The following is a 16,813-nucleotide window of genomic DNA, read 5'->3' as shown; positions in this document are numbered from 1 at the left end:
GGTGCAACCGTCTAATGGACTAGCTTTTTGGGGTGAGTGTTAACCCAACAAACATAAAACCCGCTGCTGTGTATTCGGGCGTGTGTGTTGTGGCCCAACGGTCTGGGGTGTGTGTGCGGGTGCGCCGTGTGTGCAGACGACCTAGCGGGTGCGCCATGTGGCGGCGGTCTGGTTCCAACAATTTGGTATTGAAGCTCAGGTCGGCCCAGTGCATTCTCAGACAAATCTCGTCTCAATGTGTTTGGGGAGATTGTTAGGAATAGGCCCACATTGTGAGTTGTGGGTGGGAAATCATGGTTTATATGATTGAGGGAGTTATAATACATGACACCCTAACCATAATCCTGAGTTGGGAATATATTATATAGAGGAGTTAGGTGGGCTAAGCCCATTACAATAGGTGCAATTAGGTAAATACAGGAAAACCCTAACCTAACCGTAAACAGGAGTCTAACACCCTCTGCAGTCTCAACTTTATCCTCTAATACACTCGACAACATCCCCTTGGTGAAGATGTCAACGAACTGCGATGTGGTCGGGACACAGAGAATGTGAATATCATCGACGATGTCACGCTCGCGGATGAAGTGAAGGTCGATCTCCACATGCTTCGTGCGCAGATGCTGCACGAGATTGGTGGAGGGATAGACCGTACTGACATTATCGCAGCAGACGAGGGTCGAGCACTCGAGGGGGATGTGGAGCTCCTAGAGAAGTTGGCGGAGCCAGGAGGCCTCGGTCACGTCGTTGGGCAGGTACTTGGCCTCAACTCTGGAGCAAGGGACGATGGGCTATCGCTTCAAGGCCCAGAAGATGAGGTTGGTGCCCAGGAACATGGCGTGGTCGGAAGTGGACCGACGCGTGTTGGGGTAGCCAACCCAATCGGCGTCGGTGTAGATCGCTAGCTCCGAAGTCGAGGAGGGTCGAAGAACAAGGCCGTAGTCGATGGAGCTGTGGAGGTAGCAAACAATCTGCTTGAAAGCGGTGAGGTGGGGCTCCCGTGGGGTGTGCATGTGAAGGCACACCTGCTGAATGGCGTAGGCGATGTTAGGTACTAGAGAGCATCGGTGAGGCTCCGATAGGCCGTCACATAGGCGACCGGGAGCCTGTCATCCTCAGAGAGTTTTGCCTGGGTTCGACAGGCATGGATCAGGGCTAGCAGTCAGGCATGCCAGCTCTCTCTAGAATGTCGAGGGTGTAATGGATCTGGTGAAGGAAGAGGCACTGGGGCCGCCGCTCTACAGTGATCTCGAGGAAGTGGTGGAGAGGGTCGTGGTCCTTCATCGCGAACTCACACTATAGGACGGCGATCGTGCGCGGAAACAGGGCACCACTAGATGTCATGAGCACGATGTCATCGAAGTAGAAGTGGAGGTAGACGGTGTCGTCGCCGTGCCGATAGATGAACATGGACGTGTCCGACTTGGCCTCAACGAAGCCGAGGGAGACCAAGTAGGAGGTGAAGCGACTGTACCATACCCTCGACGCTTGCTTGAGGCCGTACATGGAGTGGTTCAACCGACATACTAGGTTTCGGCGAGCGGATTTGACGAATCTGGTGGGCTAGTTGTAGTAGACTGTCTTGGTCAGAGTGCCGTAGAGAAAGGCATTCTTGTCATCTAGCTGATGGACCGTTAGTCTCAAGATAGGGCGAGGGAGAGCACGACTCGATCGGTGGCGAACTTGATGACATGACTGAAGGTCTCATCGTAGTCCACTTTGGGACGCTGAGTGAAGCCCCGAAGGACCCAACGAGCCTTGTAGCGGTCGAGCAAGCCATTCGAGTTGAGCCTGTGGTGGAAACTCCTCCATGGCGCGGCGCCAGTGGGGATTGGCTAGAGCGGCGTGTACGGAAGAGGGGACCGAGGAGGGAGCCCGAGCAGCGTTAGCCGTCAGAACCAGCCGATCGACGAGGCAAAGTACTTCGGCCGAGTGGTGTGTCACCATTGGATGGACGGGGTCGGGGTCAGGGTGGATGGCGATAGGGTGGTACATCGGTGGCTCGGCACAAGAACAAGTCGGCGCTGCTAGGGGACCGGTGTATCGGGTCCACCCACGACGGTGGTAAACACGGGCGAGGTTAGTGGGGTCGCGCTCGGCCCAGACGGAATTGGTGAGGCCACGCCTAGCGCAGGAAAGGTTGACTGGGCCATGCATGGCGCGGGCGGGGTTGACAGGGCCATGCATGGTTCACGCGGCACAAGAAGAAGCAGAGGCAGCTGGGCCGCGCGTGGCACAATAGAAGGCGACGTGGTCATGGGCGGCGTGAAAGAGGGCAGCGAAAGAGGAGTATCGAGGTCGTGGGGTGGAGAGGAGTCACCAAGGGGGAAAACCTCCTTATCAAAGACAACATGATGAGAGATGATGATACAACGAGTGAGGAGGTCAAGGCATCAGTACCCCTTGTGGTCAGGGGAGTTACCGAGGAAATGACAGCGAGTGGGGCAGGGGGAGAGCTTATGTGGAGAAGTAGCAGAGCGTTGGTATAGGAGGAGCATGTGCCATACATGGTGAAGTGGGGGTGCAGTGATTGACTACCTTGAAGGGAAGGCGGTTGAGGAGATGACTAGCAGTGTTATGGCCTCTGCCCAATAGTGGGCGGGAAGAGACGCCTGAAAAGGAGGCAGTAGATCATGTTAGCGGTGGTGCGAATAATACGTTCAGCCCGACCATTCTGAGGGGAAGTATAGGGGTAGGAGAGTCGCAACTGAACGTCGTGGGAGAGAAAGGAGCGAGAGGTAGAGTTGTCAAACTCGTGGACGTTGTCGCACTGGAGGCCATGCACCGGTCGATGGAACTGAGTGGAGACCCAGGTGAAGAAGTGCATGAGGGTGTGAAAGGTGTCGGACTTGAGCCACAGAGGAAAAGTCTAGGAAAATGAGAAATCAACTAGGATGACCAGATAGTATCGGTAACCAGATATGTTCGGAATATGGGATGTCCAAAGGTCAAAGTGTAAGTAGAGGGACTCTAACTCTCATCAAGAGGATGACACTATGAGTTGGGGCAATTTTCTGTTTATTTCCTCAAACACTACACAATGCCATACCCATCTAAGGGTTGGAGACCCATATTTATAGCCCTAGAGGCTGCACTACCACACCTTCTCACACACACTACACAACAGGATTGTCCTCTAGATGCCAAAGAGACTACAGAGGACAGTCAAAAGCGACTGTTGTCCTCTAGATGCTAAAGAGACTACAGAGGACAGTCAAAAAGCGAGGTAGCGAAGGCTCCCCACAAGACGCTGGTACTGTGTAGCGTCCACCTCCTCTGTCGTGCTGTCGCGACTCAACTTCAGCCTCTCCTCCATCGGAGTGAGAGCTGGGTTGCAGTCGGTGAGCCCAGCCAGCTCAACAATGCGCTTGGCATAGGCGGTCTGGCGAAGTGTGATCCCGGAGTCTCCCTGGTGCACCTCAATCCCCAGGTAGGAGAGATGCCCTAGGTCACTCATTTGGAAGGTTGCCTTCGTCTCTTCCTTGAACGCTGCCACCTCTGCATCCTTGGCACCGGTGATCACCAAGTCGTCGACGTAGACACCCACCAGCAGAGCATTTTCTCCATTGCCCCGCCGATAGATGGTCGCCTCGTGCGGGCTTGGCATGAAGCCCATCCTCTTGAGCGTGGAATCCAGCTTGGCATTTCACGCCCTCGGTGTCTGTCGCAAGCCGTAGAGGGCCTTGCGCAGGCGCAACACCTTGCCCTCCTTGCCAGGGATCGCAAAACCTGGCGGCTGGTGTACATAGACCTCCTTTAAGTCGCCGTTAAGAAACGCCGACTTGACATCCATGTGATGAACATTCCAGCCCTCCTGGGCTGCCAGCGCGAGGAGGAGTCGCACAGATTCCATTCGTGCCACAGGGGCGAAGGCATCGTCGAAGTCGATCCCCTCCTGCTGCAAGAAACCACGTGCCACCAAACGAGCCTTATGCTTGACAATGGCGCCGACTTCATCCCTCTTCAGTTTGAACACCCACTTAAGGGTGATCGCGCGATGACCATGAGGGAGATCAGCGAGCTCCCAAGTGCGGTTCGTCTCAACCGCGTCCATCTCCGACTGCATCACGGCACGCCAAGCCGCATGTTTCTCGGCCTCCGCGAAAGACCGAGGCTCACCATTGTCGCATGCAAGATGCAACTCTCTTGCCAAAATGCGAGACGCAGGGCCCGGCACCGATGGGTCGATGAGAAGGCCTTCCACCCTTCGATACTGCAACAGCTCGCCGTCGTAGCACGTGTCGACGCGTTCCTCGTCGCGGGAGAGCGAGGTCACGAGCTCCACTGGGTCGTGCTCGACACGAGCTGGTGTCGGAGAGGACGTTCCTGGAGAGGGTATCGTCGGTGCTGGAGTACGTGGTGGCGAAGAGCTCGCTGTAGCCAGAGTCGTGGCTGGAGTGCGTGGTGGTGAAGAGCTCGTTGTAGTCGAAGCTGGAGAGCGTGGCGCTGGAGTCGGTGGAGACTTGGGGGCTGGGGTAGACCTGCTCGGAGAAGAGTTGCCTACTCCCCCAGCTCCCTCAAAGTGGACGTACTCGATGGTGAAGTCGTCGTACGTCGGAGTCGTGCCGTCGTCCACTGCCTTGTCCCACGCCCATCCTCGCCCTTCGTCGAACACTACGTCGCGCGCCGTGCGCACACGCTGTGTTCCTGGGTCAAGGATGCAGTAGGCCTTCGAGCCCTCCGCGTAGCCAATGAACACCCCCGAGGTGCTCCTGTCGTCGAGCTTGCCGATGTGGCCAAGCTCCTTGGTGAACGCGAGGCAGCCGAAGACCCGTAGGTGAGAGACCGCCGGCTTGTGCCCATGCCAAGCCTCATACGGTGTCATCCCGTTGAGTGCCTTGGTGGGCGAGCGGTTGAGGATGTAGACCGCTGTCACCACCGCCTCTCCCCAGAAGACAGCCGACATTCCCCTCTTTTTGAGGAGAGCCCGAGCCATCCCCACAACCGTCTGGTTGTGCCGCTCGACGACGTCGTTCTGCTGCGGGCTGTACAGCGCGGAGTAGTGGCGCTGAACGCCCTCATCCGCGCAATACGACGCGAACTCAGCTGCCGTGAATTCGCCGCCGTTGTCGGTGCGCAGCATGCGCAGCTTGCGGCCGCACTCCGCCTCCGCGGCGACCTGCACATGCCTGATGGCGTTCGTAGCCTCTCCCTTGCTACCAAGGATTATCACCCACATGTAGCGGGAGAGATCGTCGACGAGCAGCAAGAAGTAGCGTCGTCCTCCTGGTGTGGCTGGTGTCACCGAGCCACACAAGTCCCCAAGCACGAGCTCGAGCCTCTCCTTGGCTCGAAAGCTCGACTGCTGTGGAAAGGGGAGCCGTCTCTGCTTTGTCAACACGCAGACATCGCAGAATTGCTCCACATGGTCAAGGCACGGCATGCCTCGTACCATCTACTTGGCACTGAGCCGCTTCAGGGCCTCGAAGTTAAGGTGTCCGAAGCGTTCGTGCCACTGCCATGCCCCGTCGTCTCGACGAGCAGCAAGGCAGCAAGGTTGTGCCACCTTCAGATTGAGGATGTATAGCCGATTTGGACTCCTGCGTACCTTGGCAAGAAGGCGACGAGAGGGATCCCAGATCCTCATGACTCTGTGCTCGACCTCCACGCACGAACCGTTCTCATCCAGCTGTCCCAAGCTGATGATAGAGTTCCTCAACGCGGGGATGTAGTAGACTCCGGTGAGTAGCTTGTGCTCACCTGACATGGCGGTGAAGACGACTGAGCCGACGCCCTTGATCTCTACGCCGGAGGCGTCCCCAAACTTGACGGAGCCTCGGACGCTAGAGTCAAGCTCGGTGAAGAACTCCCGTTGGCCGGTCATGTGATGAGTGGCGCCGGTGTCGAGGCACCATCCTTCGATCATGTCTTTGCTGGAGCCGTCGCCGAGGAAAGCGCGTGCTTTCGACTCATCAAGGTGGAGGAGTGCCGCTGCGGCCGGTGCCGCTGGAGATAGCTCGATGCTTGCATGTGCTAGGAGCAGAGCCTCCTCCTCCGCCTCCGCCTGTGCGACATTGGCCTGGCCACGTCGTGGCTGTCGACAATCCCTGGCCCAGTGGCCAAGCTTGCCGCAGTTGTGACAGCCGTCGTCTCGTGCCGGCTTCTTGTTGCCAACGGCACCGCCTTGGGCACCTCCACGGGCACCACCCTCAGCATGTCCTCGCGCCCCGGCCTGGGCGCCTCCACGCGCCTTGCGCGGCTTGCCGCGTTTGCGGCCTCGTGTCGAGGAGGACTCCCCCTTCTTCTTGTCACCCTGGCAGGCCTCCCACTGCTCTCGACTGAGATGTAGCTTCCCGCCAATAGTGATAGGGCCAGAGGGAGCCTGTGGTTCATCGTCGTCGACCACCTTGACCTGACCTATCGCCTCTTCGATCGTCATCGTGGAGAGGTCTAGCAGAGACTCGATCGAGCGAGCGATCTGCTTGTACTTCTCGGGGATGCAACGGAAGAGCTTCTCAACAGCTCTCTCCTCATCGTAGGTGTCGTCGCCGAACTGCACCATCTTCTGCAACAGAGTGTTGAGGCGGAGAGCAAAGTCATCAACATCCTCACCTGGCTTGAAGTCCAGGTTCTCCCACTCCTTGCGAAGTGCCTGCAGTGTGGTCTTGCGGGCACGGTCGCTGCCAATGCGGGTCGCAGCGATGGTGTCCCAGGCCTCCTTGGCAGTCCGCTTCTGGGAAAGCGAAAACTGCATCTCGGGCGGGACTGCAGCAATGAGGGCATCCAGCACTCGTCGATCCTCGTGGTAGTCGACGTCGTCGTACCGAACTGCTTCCCACATGTGGCGAACCTGGAGCCGTACCCTCATCACCGCGGCCCACTCGACGTAGTTGGTCTTGGTGAAGGTAGGCCACCCACCGTCGGGACCGATGTCCCTGACAATGGCCTAGGCCATGCGGCGACCATGGTACCGATCCGGGGAGGGAGAGCCGCGCCGCCTGTAGAGGCCGCGATCTCCGTCGACTCAGTCGACGCCGCCGGGAGCAGCGCCGGCGCGTCTACGCCCGTCTGGGCTGCCACCGCGTGCGCCCTCGCCCGGAGCGCCGTCAGCGTGTCGGCGCCTATCTGGGCTGCCGCCACGCGCGCCCCCATGGGGATGCGCGGCTGCCCACTGTGCCGCCTGCTCTCGCGCTGCTTCCCTCGCCAGCCTGAGCTCGTCGTCGGTGTTGTCGTCGACAAAAGCAGAGCTGCCAGCTCTACTGCCGCGCAGAACCTCGAGCTCTGCTGCCGCCGCACGTGCAGCATCCGCCGCCTCCGCTGCTTCTACTTCCGCTCTCGCTGCTGCCAGTTCCGCCGCCGCCAGCCGTGCTGCCCTCGCCGCTGTCGCTGCTGCAGCTGCTGCTGCTCGCTCGTGTTCTTGTGCCGCGGCGACCTCGGCCTCTTGCTGGCGCCACGCACTCGAAGTGGCCGAGCGTAGGGACATGGTGGGCTAGTGAGGGGTCGCTGCGTGTGGAAGAGGCTGTCTCAGACGAAAGGCTGCTCGTCTGAGCAGGGGAGGAAGGAACAGTTGGAGCTCTTGCTGTCGACTGAGTGTGGGGAGAGGCGCGGGAAGGAGATGAGCACGAGATGTTTAGGCTGCAGGATAGTTTGGCTCTGATACCAATTGTAAGTAGAGGGACTCTAACTCTCATCAAGAGGATGAGTTGGGGCAATTTTCTGTTTATTTCCTCAAACACTACACAATGACATACCCATCTAAGGGTTGGAGACCCATATTTATAGCCCTAGAGGCTGCACTACCACACCTTCTCACACACACTACACAACAGGATTGTCCTCTAGATGCTAAAGAGACTACAGAGGACAGTCAAAAGTGACTGTTGTCCTCTAGATGCTAAAGAGACTACAGAGGACAGTCAAAAAACGACTGCTGTCCTCTAGATGCTAAAGAGACTACAGAGGACAGTCAAAAAACGACTGCTGTCCTCTAGATGCTAAAGAGACTACAGAGGACAGTCAAGCTGTCTTTTAGATGTTAAAGGACTACAGAGGACAGTCAAAAGCGACTGCTGTCCTCTAGATGCTCAAGACTTATTCCATCACAAAGTGGATGGGATTGAAGGGGTGAGTAGCATGGGACATGGAAGAAGAGAAGGGTAAGCGAGTATGACTTCCAAGCTGATAGGCATGGCAAAGCGAGGTGGTATCGCCGCGAGGGCAAGGAATGGCCGAGGAGTCGAGAGTTGAGAGAGGACGTCGTGGCCGGGGTGGCCAAGATGACGGTGCCAAGTGGAGGCAGCGGCAGTGGAGGCCAGAGTGTAGGGTTGGACAACATGGGCGAAGGAAGGTGGGGTGGGGAAGCGAATGGAGTATAGGGGGCCAGATCTATCATAGCGAGCAACCACTGTACGAGTGGTAAGATCCCGTATGGTGAGCCCCTAGGGATCGAACTCCATAAAGCAACAGTTGTCAATGGTGAAGCGAAAGACCAAGAGGAGGTTCTGGATGATGTTGCGGGCAACAAGGATGTTGTTGAGGTAAAAGGACCAGGAAGGACCGTGTCACCTACTGAGGTGACAGGCAGAGTCGACCCATTACCGACAGGGATGAAGGGAAGGTGAGGCTATGGGGGTGAGGTAAAGCGACAGCTCTAGGGTTGAGAGTCGTGTGAAACAAGGTGTCGGAGACGGTAACCTAGTCGGTGGGAGGAGGGAGCGACAAAGACAAGGGGTTCGAGAAGAGAGCCAAGGGAGGCACCCCTATAGAGCCACCGGGAGAGGAGCTGGGGCCTACGAGTGGCAAGCATGCTAGGAGGAGACGACAAGCTCTTGATTGTCATGAAGGCAATCGCGACACTAGGGAACACAAGTGGCCCAGTAGCGTGGCGGTTCGCCTGAGGGTGGAGCTCAACGCAGTCAGAGAGAACATAGTTCATGACCCGGTCGAAGGCCATGAATGTGCCCTGGAGAAGTTGACTGTCGTGAATGGACACATGCACACGGTAGGGAGGAACGGGAACTGTAGCGGAGGTAGGGGTCGGCACGGCGGTGCAGGGGGCGGTAGCACGAGGAGGCTAGTAACGGGGAAGATCATTGCCATCGCGGGTGAAGGAGGTGGCGACACAGTGTTGGAGGCATTGGGCGCACAGGGAGGTGTAGGCATGGGAAGAAGGTTGGGCGCGGTTGCGGGTGCACGGCCCAGCGTAGCCGTTGTTGCAGGGGTGGTCGCGATGGTGGGGGTGTCCGGGAGGGGCCCAAGGCCAGCGATGAAGGGGGCTCCAACCTGACGAGCTCGGTGGACAGGAGGGCGGCTGTGCTGGGGTGCTGAGGAACAGAGGCGGCGATGGCAGCCTGTTAGGGAAGTTGGCGCGGAGTGGCACAGAGATGGAGTCCACCGGTGGCGCTCGGGGCGAGCGGGCCCGTGACAGAGAACGGGGCATCGGGGAGGAAACCAAGGCCGGTGTCCCGTTGGCGCCGGTGAGGGCAGTGGTCGTGGCGTGAGGGCGTGTGATCTCTTTGAGGGAGAGGACGCGACATCGTGGTGGAGCCAAGTTGGTGGTGGGGATCCTGGCCGGCGGCGCAAATCTCGGGCAGAGATGAGGCTGGCGGCGTGGATCCTGGGCAGATCAGACCGATGGCAGGGGGCAGAGTAGGCTGGCGGTGGGTAAGGCCAGACGGATCCTGAGCAGAGCATGCCGACAGCGGGGATGACATGTTCGGGCGGGTGGCATAGCGACCAGGCAAAGGTGACTTTTGTGGCGGCGGCTGGCCTAGGCGGCGGTGCCGGTGAGCAGTGGTGGGGTGAGGCCGGCGGCCAATGGTGGAGAGGGGCTGACGGTTGGAAGGGAGGGGAGAGAAAAATACCTAGCTCTATACCAAGTTGGAATATGTGAAACCTTAACCCTAATATAGAGTTTGTAGTATATATTATATAAAAGAGTTTGGTGGGCCAAGCCCATAGGGGGGTAATTAGGTAAATGCAGGAAATTCCTAACCTAACCCTAAACAGGAGTCTATCGGAGGGTGCAACCCCCTAATGGGCTGGTGTTTTTGGTGGGTGTTGGCCCAACAAACTTAAAATGTGCGTTCGGGGGCCTGGGGTGTGTGTGCGGGTGACCTGGCTAGCGCGCCATGTGTCGGCGGTCCAGTTCAACACATTAAGACTATGCACAAGTTAGTGTGGATACTGGATTTGAGGCAGGTGATCCCTTATTCCGACAAATGCACTGTGGGGGAGATCCCCACGACAAAAGTTTTTGTGAAACAAACCAGAAAACGGGCACTGTAGAAAGTTATTAATTATTTCATCATCAATCCTCTGGTGATGTCATAATGATGCTGGTTTGCTTCTGAAACATTCTTAAAGTCCTGTGAGCTTTACATCTGTTGCCAATTTTGCTCTGGCTCGATTCAGATAGTCCTGACATCAGACCTGATGTCTGAGTTGTGATGTTTACTAGAATAGAAGTTACTCTTCTGTCTTTCTTTAAAGTTACTTCATATGTGTTACTTAAACCAATGGCTGGAATTTGGCTATTGTTGACTCATTTCAAGTAGAACATAATACACTGTCCAGAAAACGGACAAGCCAATGTGGGAAATATAAATACCGTCACCAAACGCTGATCCTATTTTTATTCTTAATGTTGACCAAAACTGTATGCTTTTCTGTTTGAAGAAACACAAATGTATTTTCCTTGAACAACACAGAATGCAATCTTGTACATATTTTTTTTTTCTGATCTCCCTACCAGCCATGTTGTTTTGTGTGTGGCATTTAAACGTATAATATGCAGAAAAAGTTTAAATTCACCATGGCAACATCTCCTAACCCTGTTAGGTTTAAGTGTAGTCTGTAATAAGAATTTTATTGCAAAATATTAAACTCTACATAATTCTATGTCACTCTATGCACCTGGCAGTGTTATGACTCCTTACTACAGTGAAGAAACTGTATATTCAAAAAGTGATCTTGATCTGGAGAATGAAGATGGTGTATCAATTATATTCTACCTACAAAAGATCTTTCCAGGTTCCATTTTTCTTTGGTTTCCCTTCAATCTCAATGATTCAATTATTTATTATTGTGTTACCAATTTTCCTCCTTTTTTATCCTGATTCCTAATGTAGATGAATGGAACAATTTCATGGAAAGAAATAATTGCAAAAGGGAAAGTGAAGTATGGGGAAACGATGAAAATGTACTGCAACTTCGTCATTGGGCTTCTCTTAGAGGGCAGACACTCTGTAGAACAGGTAATTTGATCATCATCTGCCTTGCCTTATCTATTAAGGATGACTTGGCTAACTACCGGATATATGTTTTCCTTTTAATATGTGAGTAGTTAGAGGTATGATGTACTATAGGAGGGCTTTGAAGCTTCAAGCTTTCCTTGACATGGCTTCTGAATCTGGTAAGCTTGTTCAACGTCAGGTGGTGTATTTTTTTAGTGCCTTAAAAATGCTACTGATCTTGCTCTGTATTTCTTGCAGAGATACTGGAAGGATATAAAGCAGTTGCAGATCCAGCAGAGGAGGAGAAGAAAAGCCAAAGATCTTTGTCCTCTCAACTCGAGGCTGTAGCAGACATGAAATTTACATATGTTGCTACTTGCCAGATATATGGAAATCAGAAACAATCTGGTGATCGACGTGCAACAGATATCTTGAACTTGATGGTGAAGTAAGTCGTTTCTTCTGAGAAAGAAATAGGAATTAGATCGTTATGCTAATCACAAGATATGACAAGATGTTTTTTTTCCAATTTAAGGATACTACTTCAGTTGATTTTTATTTCAGTAGTTAACATTGAATTTATAGTGAAGTCTCCCCCAAAAAAAATAATCACTGAGGCAATTTCCAATTGAAACTACAGTTACCCTGGTCTGCGTGTGGCATATATCGATGAAGTAGAAGAGAGAGAAGGTGACAAGGTGCAGAAGGTCTTTTACTCAGTTCTAGTTAAAGCTCTCGACAATCATGATCAGGTGAGCATAACCACGAGTTCAACAAGTCCTTTTCCACCATTCCAAACTTATGATGCCAGCTTCAATAATACTTATACTTCGTATCTGTGTGAAGGAAATATACCGTATAAAACTGCCAGGACCAGCAAAATTAGGTGAAGGCAAACCTGAAAATCAAAATCATGCGATCATTTTTACACGGGGTGAAGCTCTCCAGACTATCGATATGAATCAGGTGAATTGAGTAGCTATGGTACAAGTCATGATATATTTACAATTTGTGTTGTACTTATGAATTATCTCTAGGACAACTATTTGGAGGAGGCTTTGAAAATGCGAAATTTGCTGGAAGAGTTTAATGAAAACCATGGTGTCCGTCAACCCACGATTCTTGGAGTGCGTGAGCATATATTTACAGGAAGGTAGGCTGAAACTTTGCGGTTATCATTGTGTTTCTTCATCATAATTCCCATATCAGCAACTAATTTTTTATAATTGTGGATTGTAGTGTGTCGTCACTTGCATGGTTTATGAGCAACCAGGAAACCAGCTTTGTAACGATAGGACAGAGGGTCCTAGCTAATCCGTTGAAGTAAGTACGAATCATTTTCTTATGTCATATTGGAATGAAACAATATCAATTATTTTCATGATGTAAAAACCGAGTATCTTATATGTTGCAATATGATATTTGATCTGCTGAGCATCTGTGGCAACTATCCCTGAGGAAAATATTACGAGATGAACATGGCTCATATTACAAGTAAACAAAAAATAGAGCAGTTGCTTGAAAATTTTTCCGCATTGAAGCTTTTCGAGTTTAAGCATGTTGACAGGATAAATTGTTGTGCTACTTTTTGAGTCACCTGTTTGGTTGGAGGCCTCCCAGGCAGCAATTTCAGCCCCAGGCCTCCAAAATTGAACGCCTGAGATTCATGCCTAGGCCAGGTAGCTTTGCCTGGGTTCAAACCAAATGCTCTGATATCTGACTTCATTCTCTGTGCAGAGTACGTTTTCACTATGGACATCCTGATGTGTTCGATAGGATTTTTCACATTACAAGAGGAGGCATCAGCAAGGCTTCCTGTGGTATAAATTTAAGTGAAGACATTTTTGCTGGTATGTGACTTAATTAAACTGGCGTACAGGCACATTCTCGACAAAAAAAATTCCTCCATATATTTCTGTTTGTTACTCATTTCTGCTCTTGACGGCGTAGAATTGAATATTATTTTCAGGTTTCAACTCGACTCTAAGAAGAGGAAACGTCACCCATCATGAGTACATCCAAGTGGGAAAAGGGCGCGATGTAGGTCTCAATCAAATTTCTCTCTTTGAGGCGAAAGTGGCTTGTGGAAATGGGGAGCAAATACTCAGCAGAGATATATACAGGCTCGGTCATCGATTTGATTTCTTCCGGATGCTTTCATGCTATTTTACAACTGTTGGCTTTTATATTAGTTCAATGGTAATGTGTATGGCACTAACTTGCATTATAGTATTTGTTAGCGATAGCTCTCCTCTGTTACATATTTTCTCATCTTCTTGCCTTAATGTTGTGCAGATGGTTGTGATAATAGTTTATGTTTTCTTGTATGGGAGACTGTACTTAGCATTAAGTGGACTGGAGTTTGCAATTATGAAACAAGCACGGATGAGAGGGAACCGTGCACTTCAAGCAGCTATGGGATCTCAGTCTATTGTGCAGCTAGGTCTTTTGATGGCATTGCCAATGTTTATGGAGATTGGGCTAGAAAGAGGTTTCAGAAGTGCCCTGGGGGATTTCATAATCATGCAACTTCAGCTTTGTTCAGTGTTCTTCACTTTCTCCCTTGGGACCAAATCACATTATTTTGGCCGCACAATTCTCCACGGCGGTGCAAAATATAGGGCAACTGGCAGAGGTTTTGTTGTTCGCCATGTAAGGTTTGCTGAGAATTACAGAATGTACTCCAGAAGCCATTTTGTGAAAGGACTTGAGCTGATGCTACTGCTAGTAGTCTATCAGTTATATGGCGATGTTGCTACAGATTCGACTGCATATATACTTCTGACATCATCAATGTGGTTCTTGGTCATCACTTGGCTGTTCGCTCCATTCCTCTTCAATCCATCAGGATTTGAGTGGCAGAAAATAGTAGATGACTGGGATGACTGGGCTAAGTGGATTAGCAGTCGAGGTGGCATTGGGGTTCCGGCTAACAAGGCATGGGAATCCTGGTGGGAAGAGGAACAGGAACATTTGCTGTCCACAGGTCTACTGGGCCGTTTCTGGGAAATCATACTCTCTCTCAGATTCTTCATATTCCAATACGGTATCATATACCACCTGAATATATCTGCTGGCAACAAAAGCATCTCTGTAAGTTCTTTATTTCATTTGAGTTTTTTTCTTCAAAGAATTCAATGAACACAAGGCTTTGGGGATAGACCATCACACAGTTGTTTTGTTGTTTAAGACCACCGTTTGACACCATTATTGTGGCTGTACACTAAAAATATGATTTGTGGATTCAGGTTTATGGTCTTTCTTGGCTGGTTATTGTTGCTGTGGTGATGGTCCTAAAGGTGAATTTCATTTCCCTGAGCTTTGAAATGATTTTTAAGTTCTTCAAAATGATTTTCCTTGTTAAGTTGCTGATCAAAATCTTCTTTAGGTGGTATCCATGGGTAGGAAGAAATTTAGTGCGGATTTCCAGCTTATGTTCCGACTTCTCAAATTGTTCCTGTTCATCGGATCTGTTGGAACACTGGCAGTTCTTTTCACTGTTCTTCATCTTACAGTTGGTGACATATTCGCAAGCTTCCTTGCATTTGCACCCACAGGATGGGCCATTCTGCAGGTACCTCCATCAGTATTACCCTCTAGTTTCATTTCTCAAGCCCTTAAACGTCATATTCTAAGTATGAAGCCTAAAAAACTTTTGTGATGAAAATGCTTCTAAACTATTGGCCAGCTGATGGGTACCTCTGTTAGTATTCGATGTCTAGCGTAAAAAAGTTAGACTGCTATGGAGAACATTTCAGATTCCAATCCATTTTTGACCTTTACAACAGATATCTCAAGCAAGTAAACCGGTCATCAAGGCGTTTGGGCTCTGGGGATCCGTGAAGGCCCTCTCTAGGGGGTATGAGTACCTGATGGGGATTGTCATCTTCGTCCCGGTGGCTGTGCTGGCATGGTTCCCATTTGTCTCGGAGTTCCAGACGAGATTGCTTTTTAATCAGGCATTTAGCCGAGGCCTTCAAATCTCTCGGATCTTGGCTGGCGGCAAGAAGCAAAGATAATGTTAATTCAGGAAACATTCGTACACACGGGTTAGGCAAGGGATTAGCTCCAGGATGATTGTTGTACATGGGTCATGGGTGTTTGTTGGAGGAATTGTAAGGCTGCTGATGCTTTCAGAGTCTTGGCTGTATACACAAGGCTGGTTTTTCTTTGTCATTTCCGTTGTGTGTCATACGACATTGTTGCCTCTTGGCTCTTGGTACATACCTAGGCTATATATTTTCATTGTTCTAGCTTTTCAATTAATGTTTGAAAAATATTTAAAAAAACAATTCTGCACCAATCTGCCAATGGCAACCTGTTTGACAGTTGACACGCCAATGGAAGAACCGATCTAGCTCCTGCTCACCTTCTCTCCTCATTTCCGTATTCCTCAAATCTGATCTCATTCAACTTAGGGCTCTTTAGCAGTACTTCTCGAGGTGGCTTTTGTTTTGGCTTCACTAATACTTGGTGAAGTTGTATCAAACTATATTTTTTAAATGGCTTCACGTGAAAAACACCACTCATATTAGGAGTGTGGACCAAAAAAAAGTTTGTTCAACTTTGACTCGTGTATATTTTATAAAGAGACTATCTCATCATTGTTACATTTACAAAAAGACTCTTCGGCCATCATTTGACTATATTACTAATGTAACTAGATAGGTTTTTAAAAAACAGTATAAAAACTGTTTTGCCAAATGGTTTTTTATACCCTACTCATTTGTATTAGAAGTGCAGAGCAAAAAAAATTGTTTTGCCAAATGGTTTTTTATATCTTTAGCTCCTCTTGAAAAACAACTTTGACATAAAGCCAAAACTAAAGTCATTTTGAGAAGTCGAAGCCCTACCAAAGGGGCTCTTAGTCCAAATCTTTATTGTTGGAGCAAAATACCAAGCAAAATTTGTTACAGTTTTATTGGATCTTTGGGAGAAAAAAAATTAAAATAATCACAATATAGGTATAGATCAATTAACTTAATATAATTACATACAAAATATACTTGTATACTATTGTTAGTCACATGAGAGATATACTTATAACCACACGAGAGATAATTATGTGCTGTAGAGAGAGCCAAAGGCTATTATAAGGTGAAGATAAAATTATAATTGTCGAAGATGAATATCACGGGTATGACATGAAGCGGGACCAACAAAGGTGACGAGTGTTCAAAAGATTGGATATCATTCGGATTTCATGGGACTGGCTACTTATCGCCCGACACCTGACCCACACAGGTCGGGAAAAGAACAACTCTGCCTTGCGATTCTGTCTCGCCCGACTTTCGATCCCCAAAGGTCTGGGGGAAGATAACTTGTCCTTAAGTCTCCGCTTCGCCCGACCCTTGAACCCTCATTCGACAGTTCCCTAGACCAGGAAACCTCGCCTAGAGTTCCATCTCGCCCGACCCAGGGGTCAGACACTTCGCTTAACCCCATAGGTCTAGGATTCTTTAGATCGTACCACCTTTGCCACCCTGAAAAGGAGAGCGTGTGGGTCAGACTCTAACACAGGCATGTGGCCTCAATGATGGCACAGGGGTTGGTGTGTCAGGGAGCAGACATCACCTATCATGGTATGGCCCTGACATTGGTCCAACCATTGTCACAGAGAAGTCAACAAAGGACACAAG

At 50.6% G+C, this 16,813-nt stretch overlaps 1 protein-coding gene across 2 annotated transcripts in view; it reads left to right on the top strand.

Annotated features, from left to right (window-relative positions):
* The window catches only part of LOC100501270 (uncharacterized), a 60,759-nt gene extending 45,323 nt beyond the window's left edge, over positions 1 to 15,436 (top strand). For both annotated transcript variants that reach the window (XM_020539145.2, XM_020539146.2), the window contains exons 30-43: positions 10,862 to 10,971; positions 11,070 to 11,195; positions 11,285 to 11,353; positions 11,433 to 11,622; positions 11,815 to 11,926; positions 12,021 to 12,140; positions 12,212 to 12,327; positions 12,414 to 12,497; positions 12,912 to 13,024; positions 13,144 to 13,373; positions 13,470 to 14,267; positions 14,423 to 14,473; positions 14,563 to 14,748; positions 14,963 to 15,436. In XM_020539145.2, coding sequence (XP_020394734.1) covers positions 10,862 to 10,971; positions 11,070 to 11,195; positions 11,285 to 11,353; positions 11,433 to 11,622; positions 11,815 to 11,926; positions 12,021 to 12,140; positions 12,212 to 12,327; positions 12,414 to 12,497; positions 12,912 to 13,024; positions 13,144 to 13,373; positions 13,470 to 14,267; positions 14,423 to 14,473; positions 14,563 to 14,748; positions 14,963 to 15,193 — 2,536 coding nt within the window. In that variant the 3' untranslated portion in view covers positions 15,194 to 15,436. The remainder of the gene's footprint in view (positions 1 to 10,861; positions 10,972 to 11,069; positions 11,196 to 11,284; positions 11,354 to 11,432; positions 11,623 to 11,814; positions 11,927 to 12,020; positions 12,141 to 12,211; positions 12,328 to 12,413; positions 12,498 to 12,911; positions 13,025 to 13,143; positions 13,374 to 13,469; positions 14,268 to 14,422; positions 14,474 to 14,562; positions 14,749 to 14,962) is intronic.
* The last annotated feature ends 1,377 nt before the right edge of the window (positions 15,437 to 16,813 follow it).

The sequence above is a fragment of the Zea mays genome, chromosome 6 (genome assembly GCF_902167145.1).
Source record: "Zea mays cultivar B73 chromosome 6, Zm-B73-REFERENCE-NAM-5.0, whole genome shotgun sequence".
In the NCBI taxonomy this organism is placed as follows: domain Eukaryota; kingdom Viridiplantae; phylum Streptophyta; class Magnoliopsida; order Poales; family Poaceae; genus Zea; species Zea mays.
Note: the sequence above shows the minus strand (reverse complement) of the source record. Positions and strands in the feature narration are given on the sequence as shown.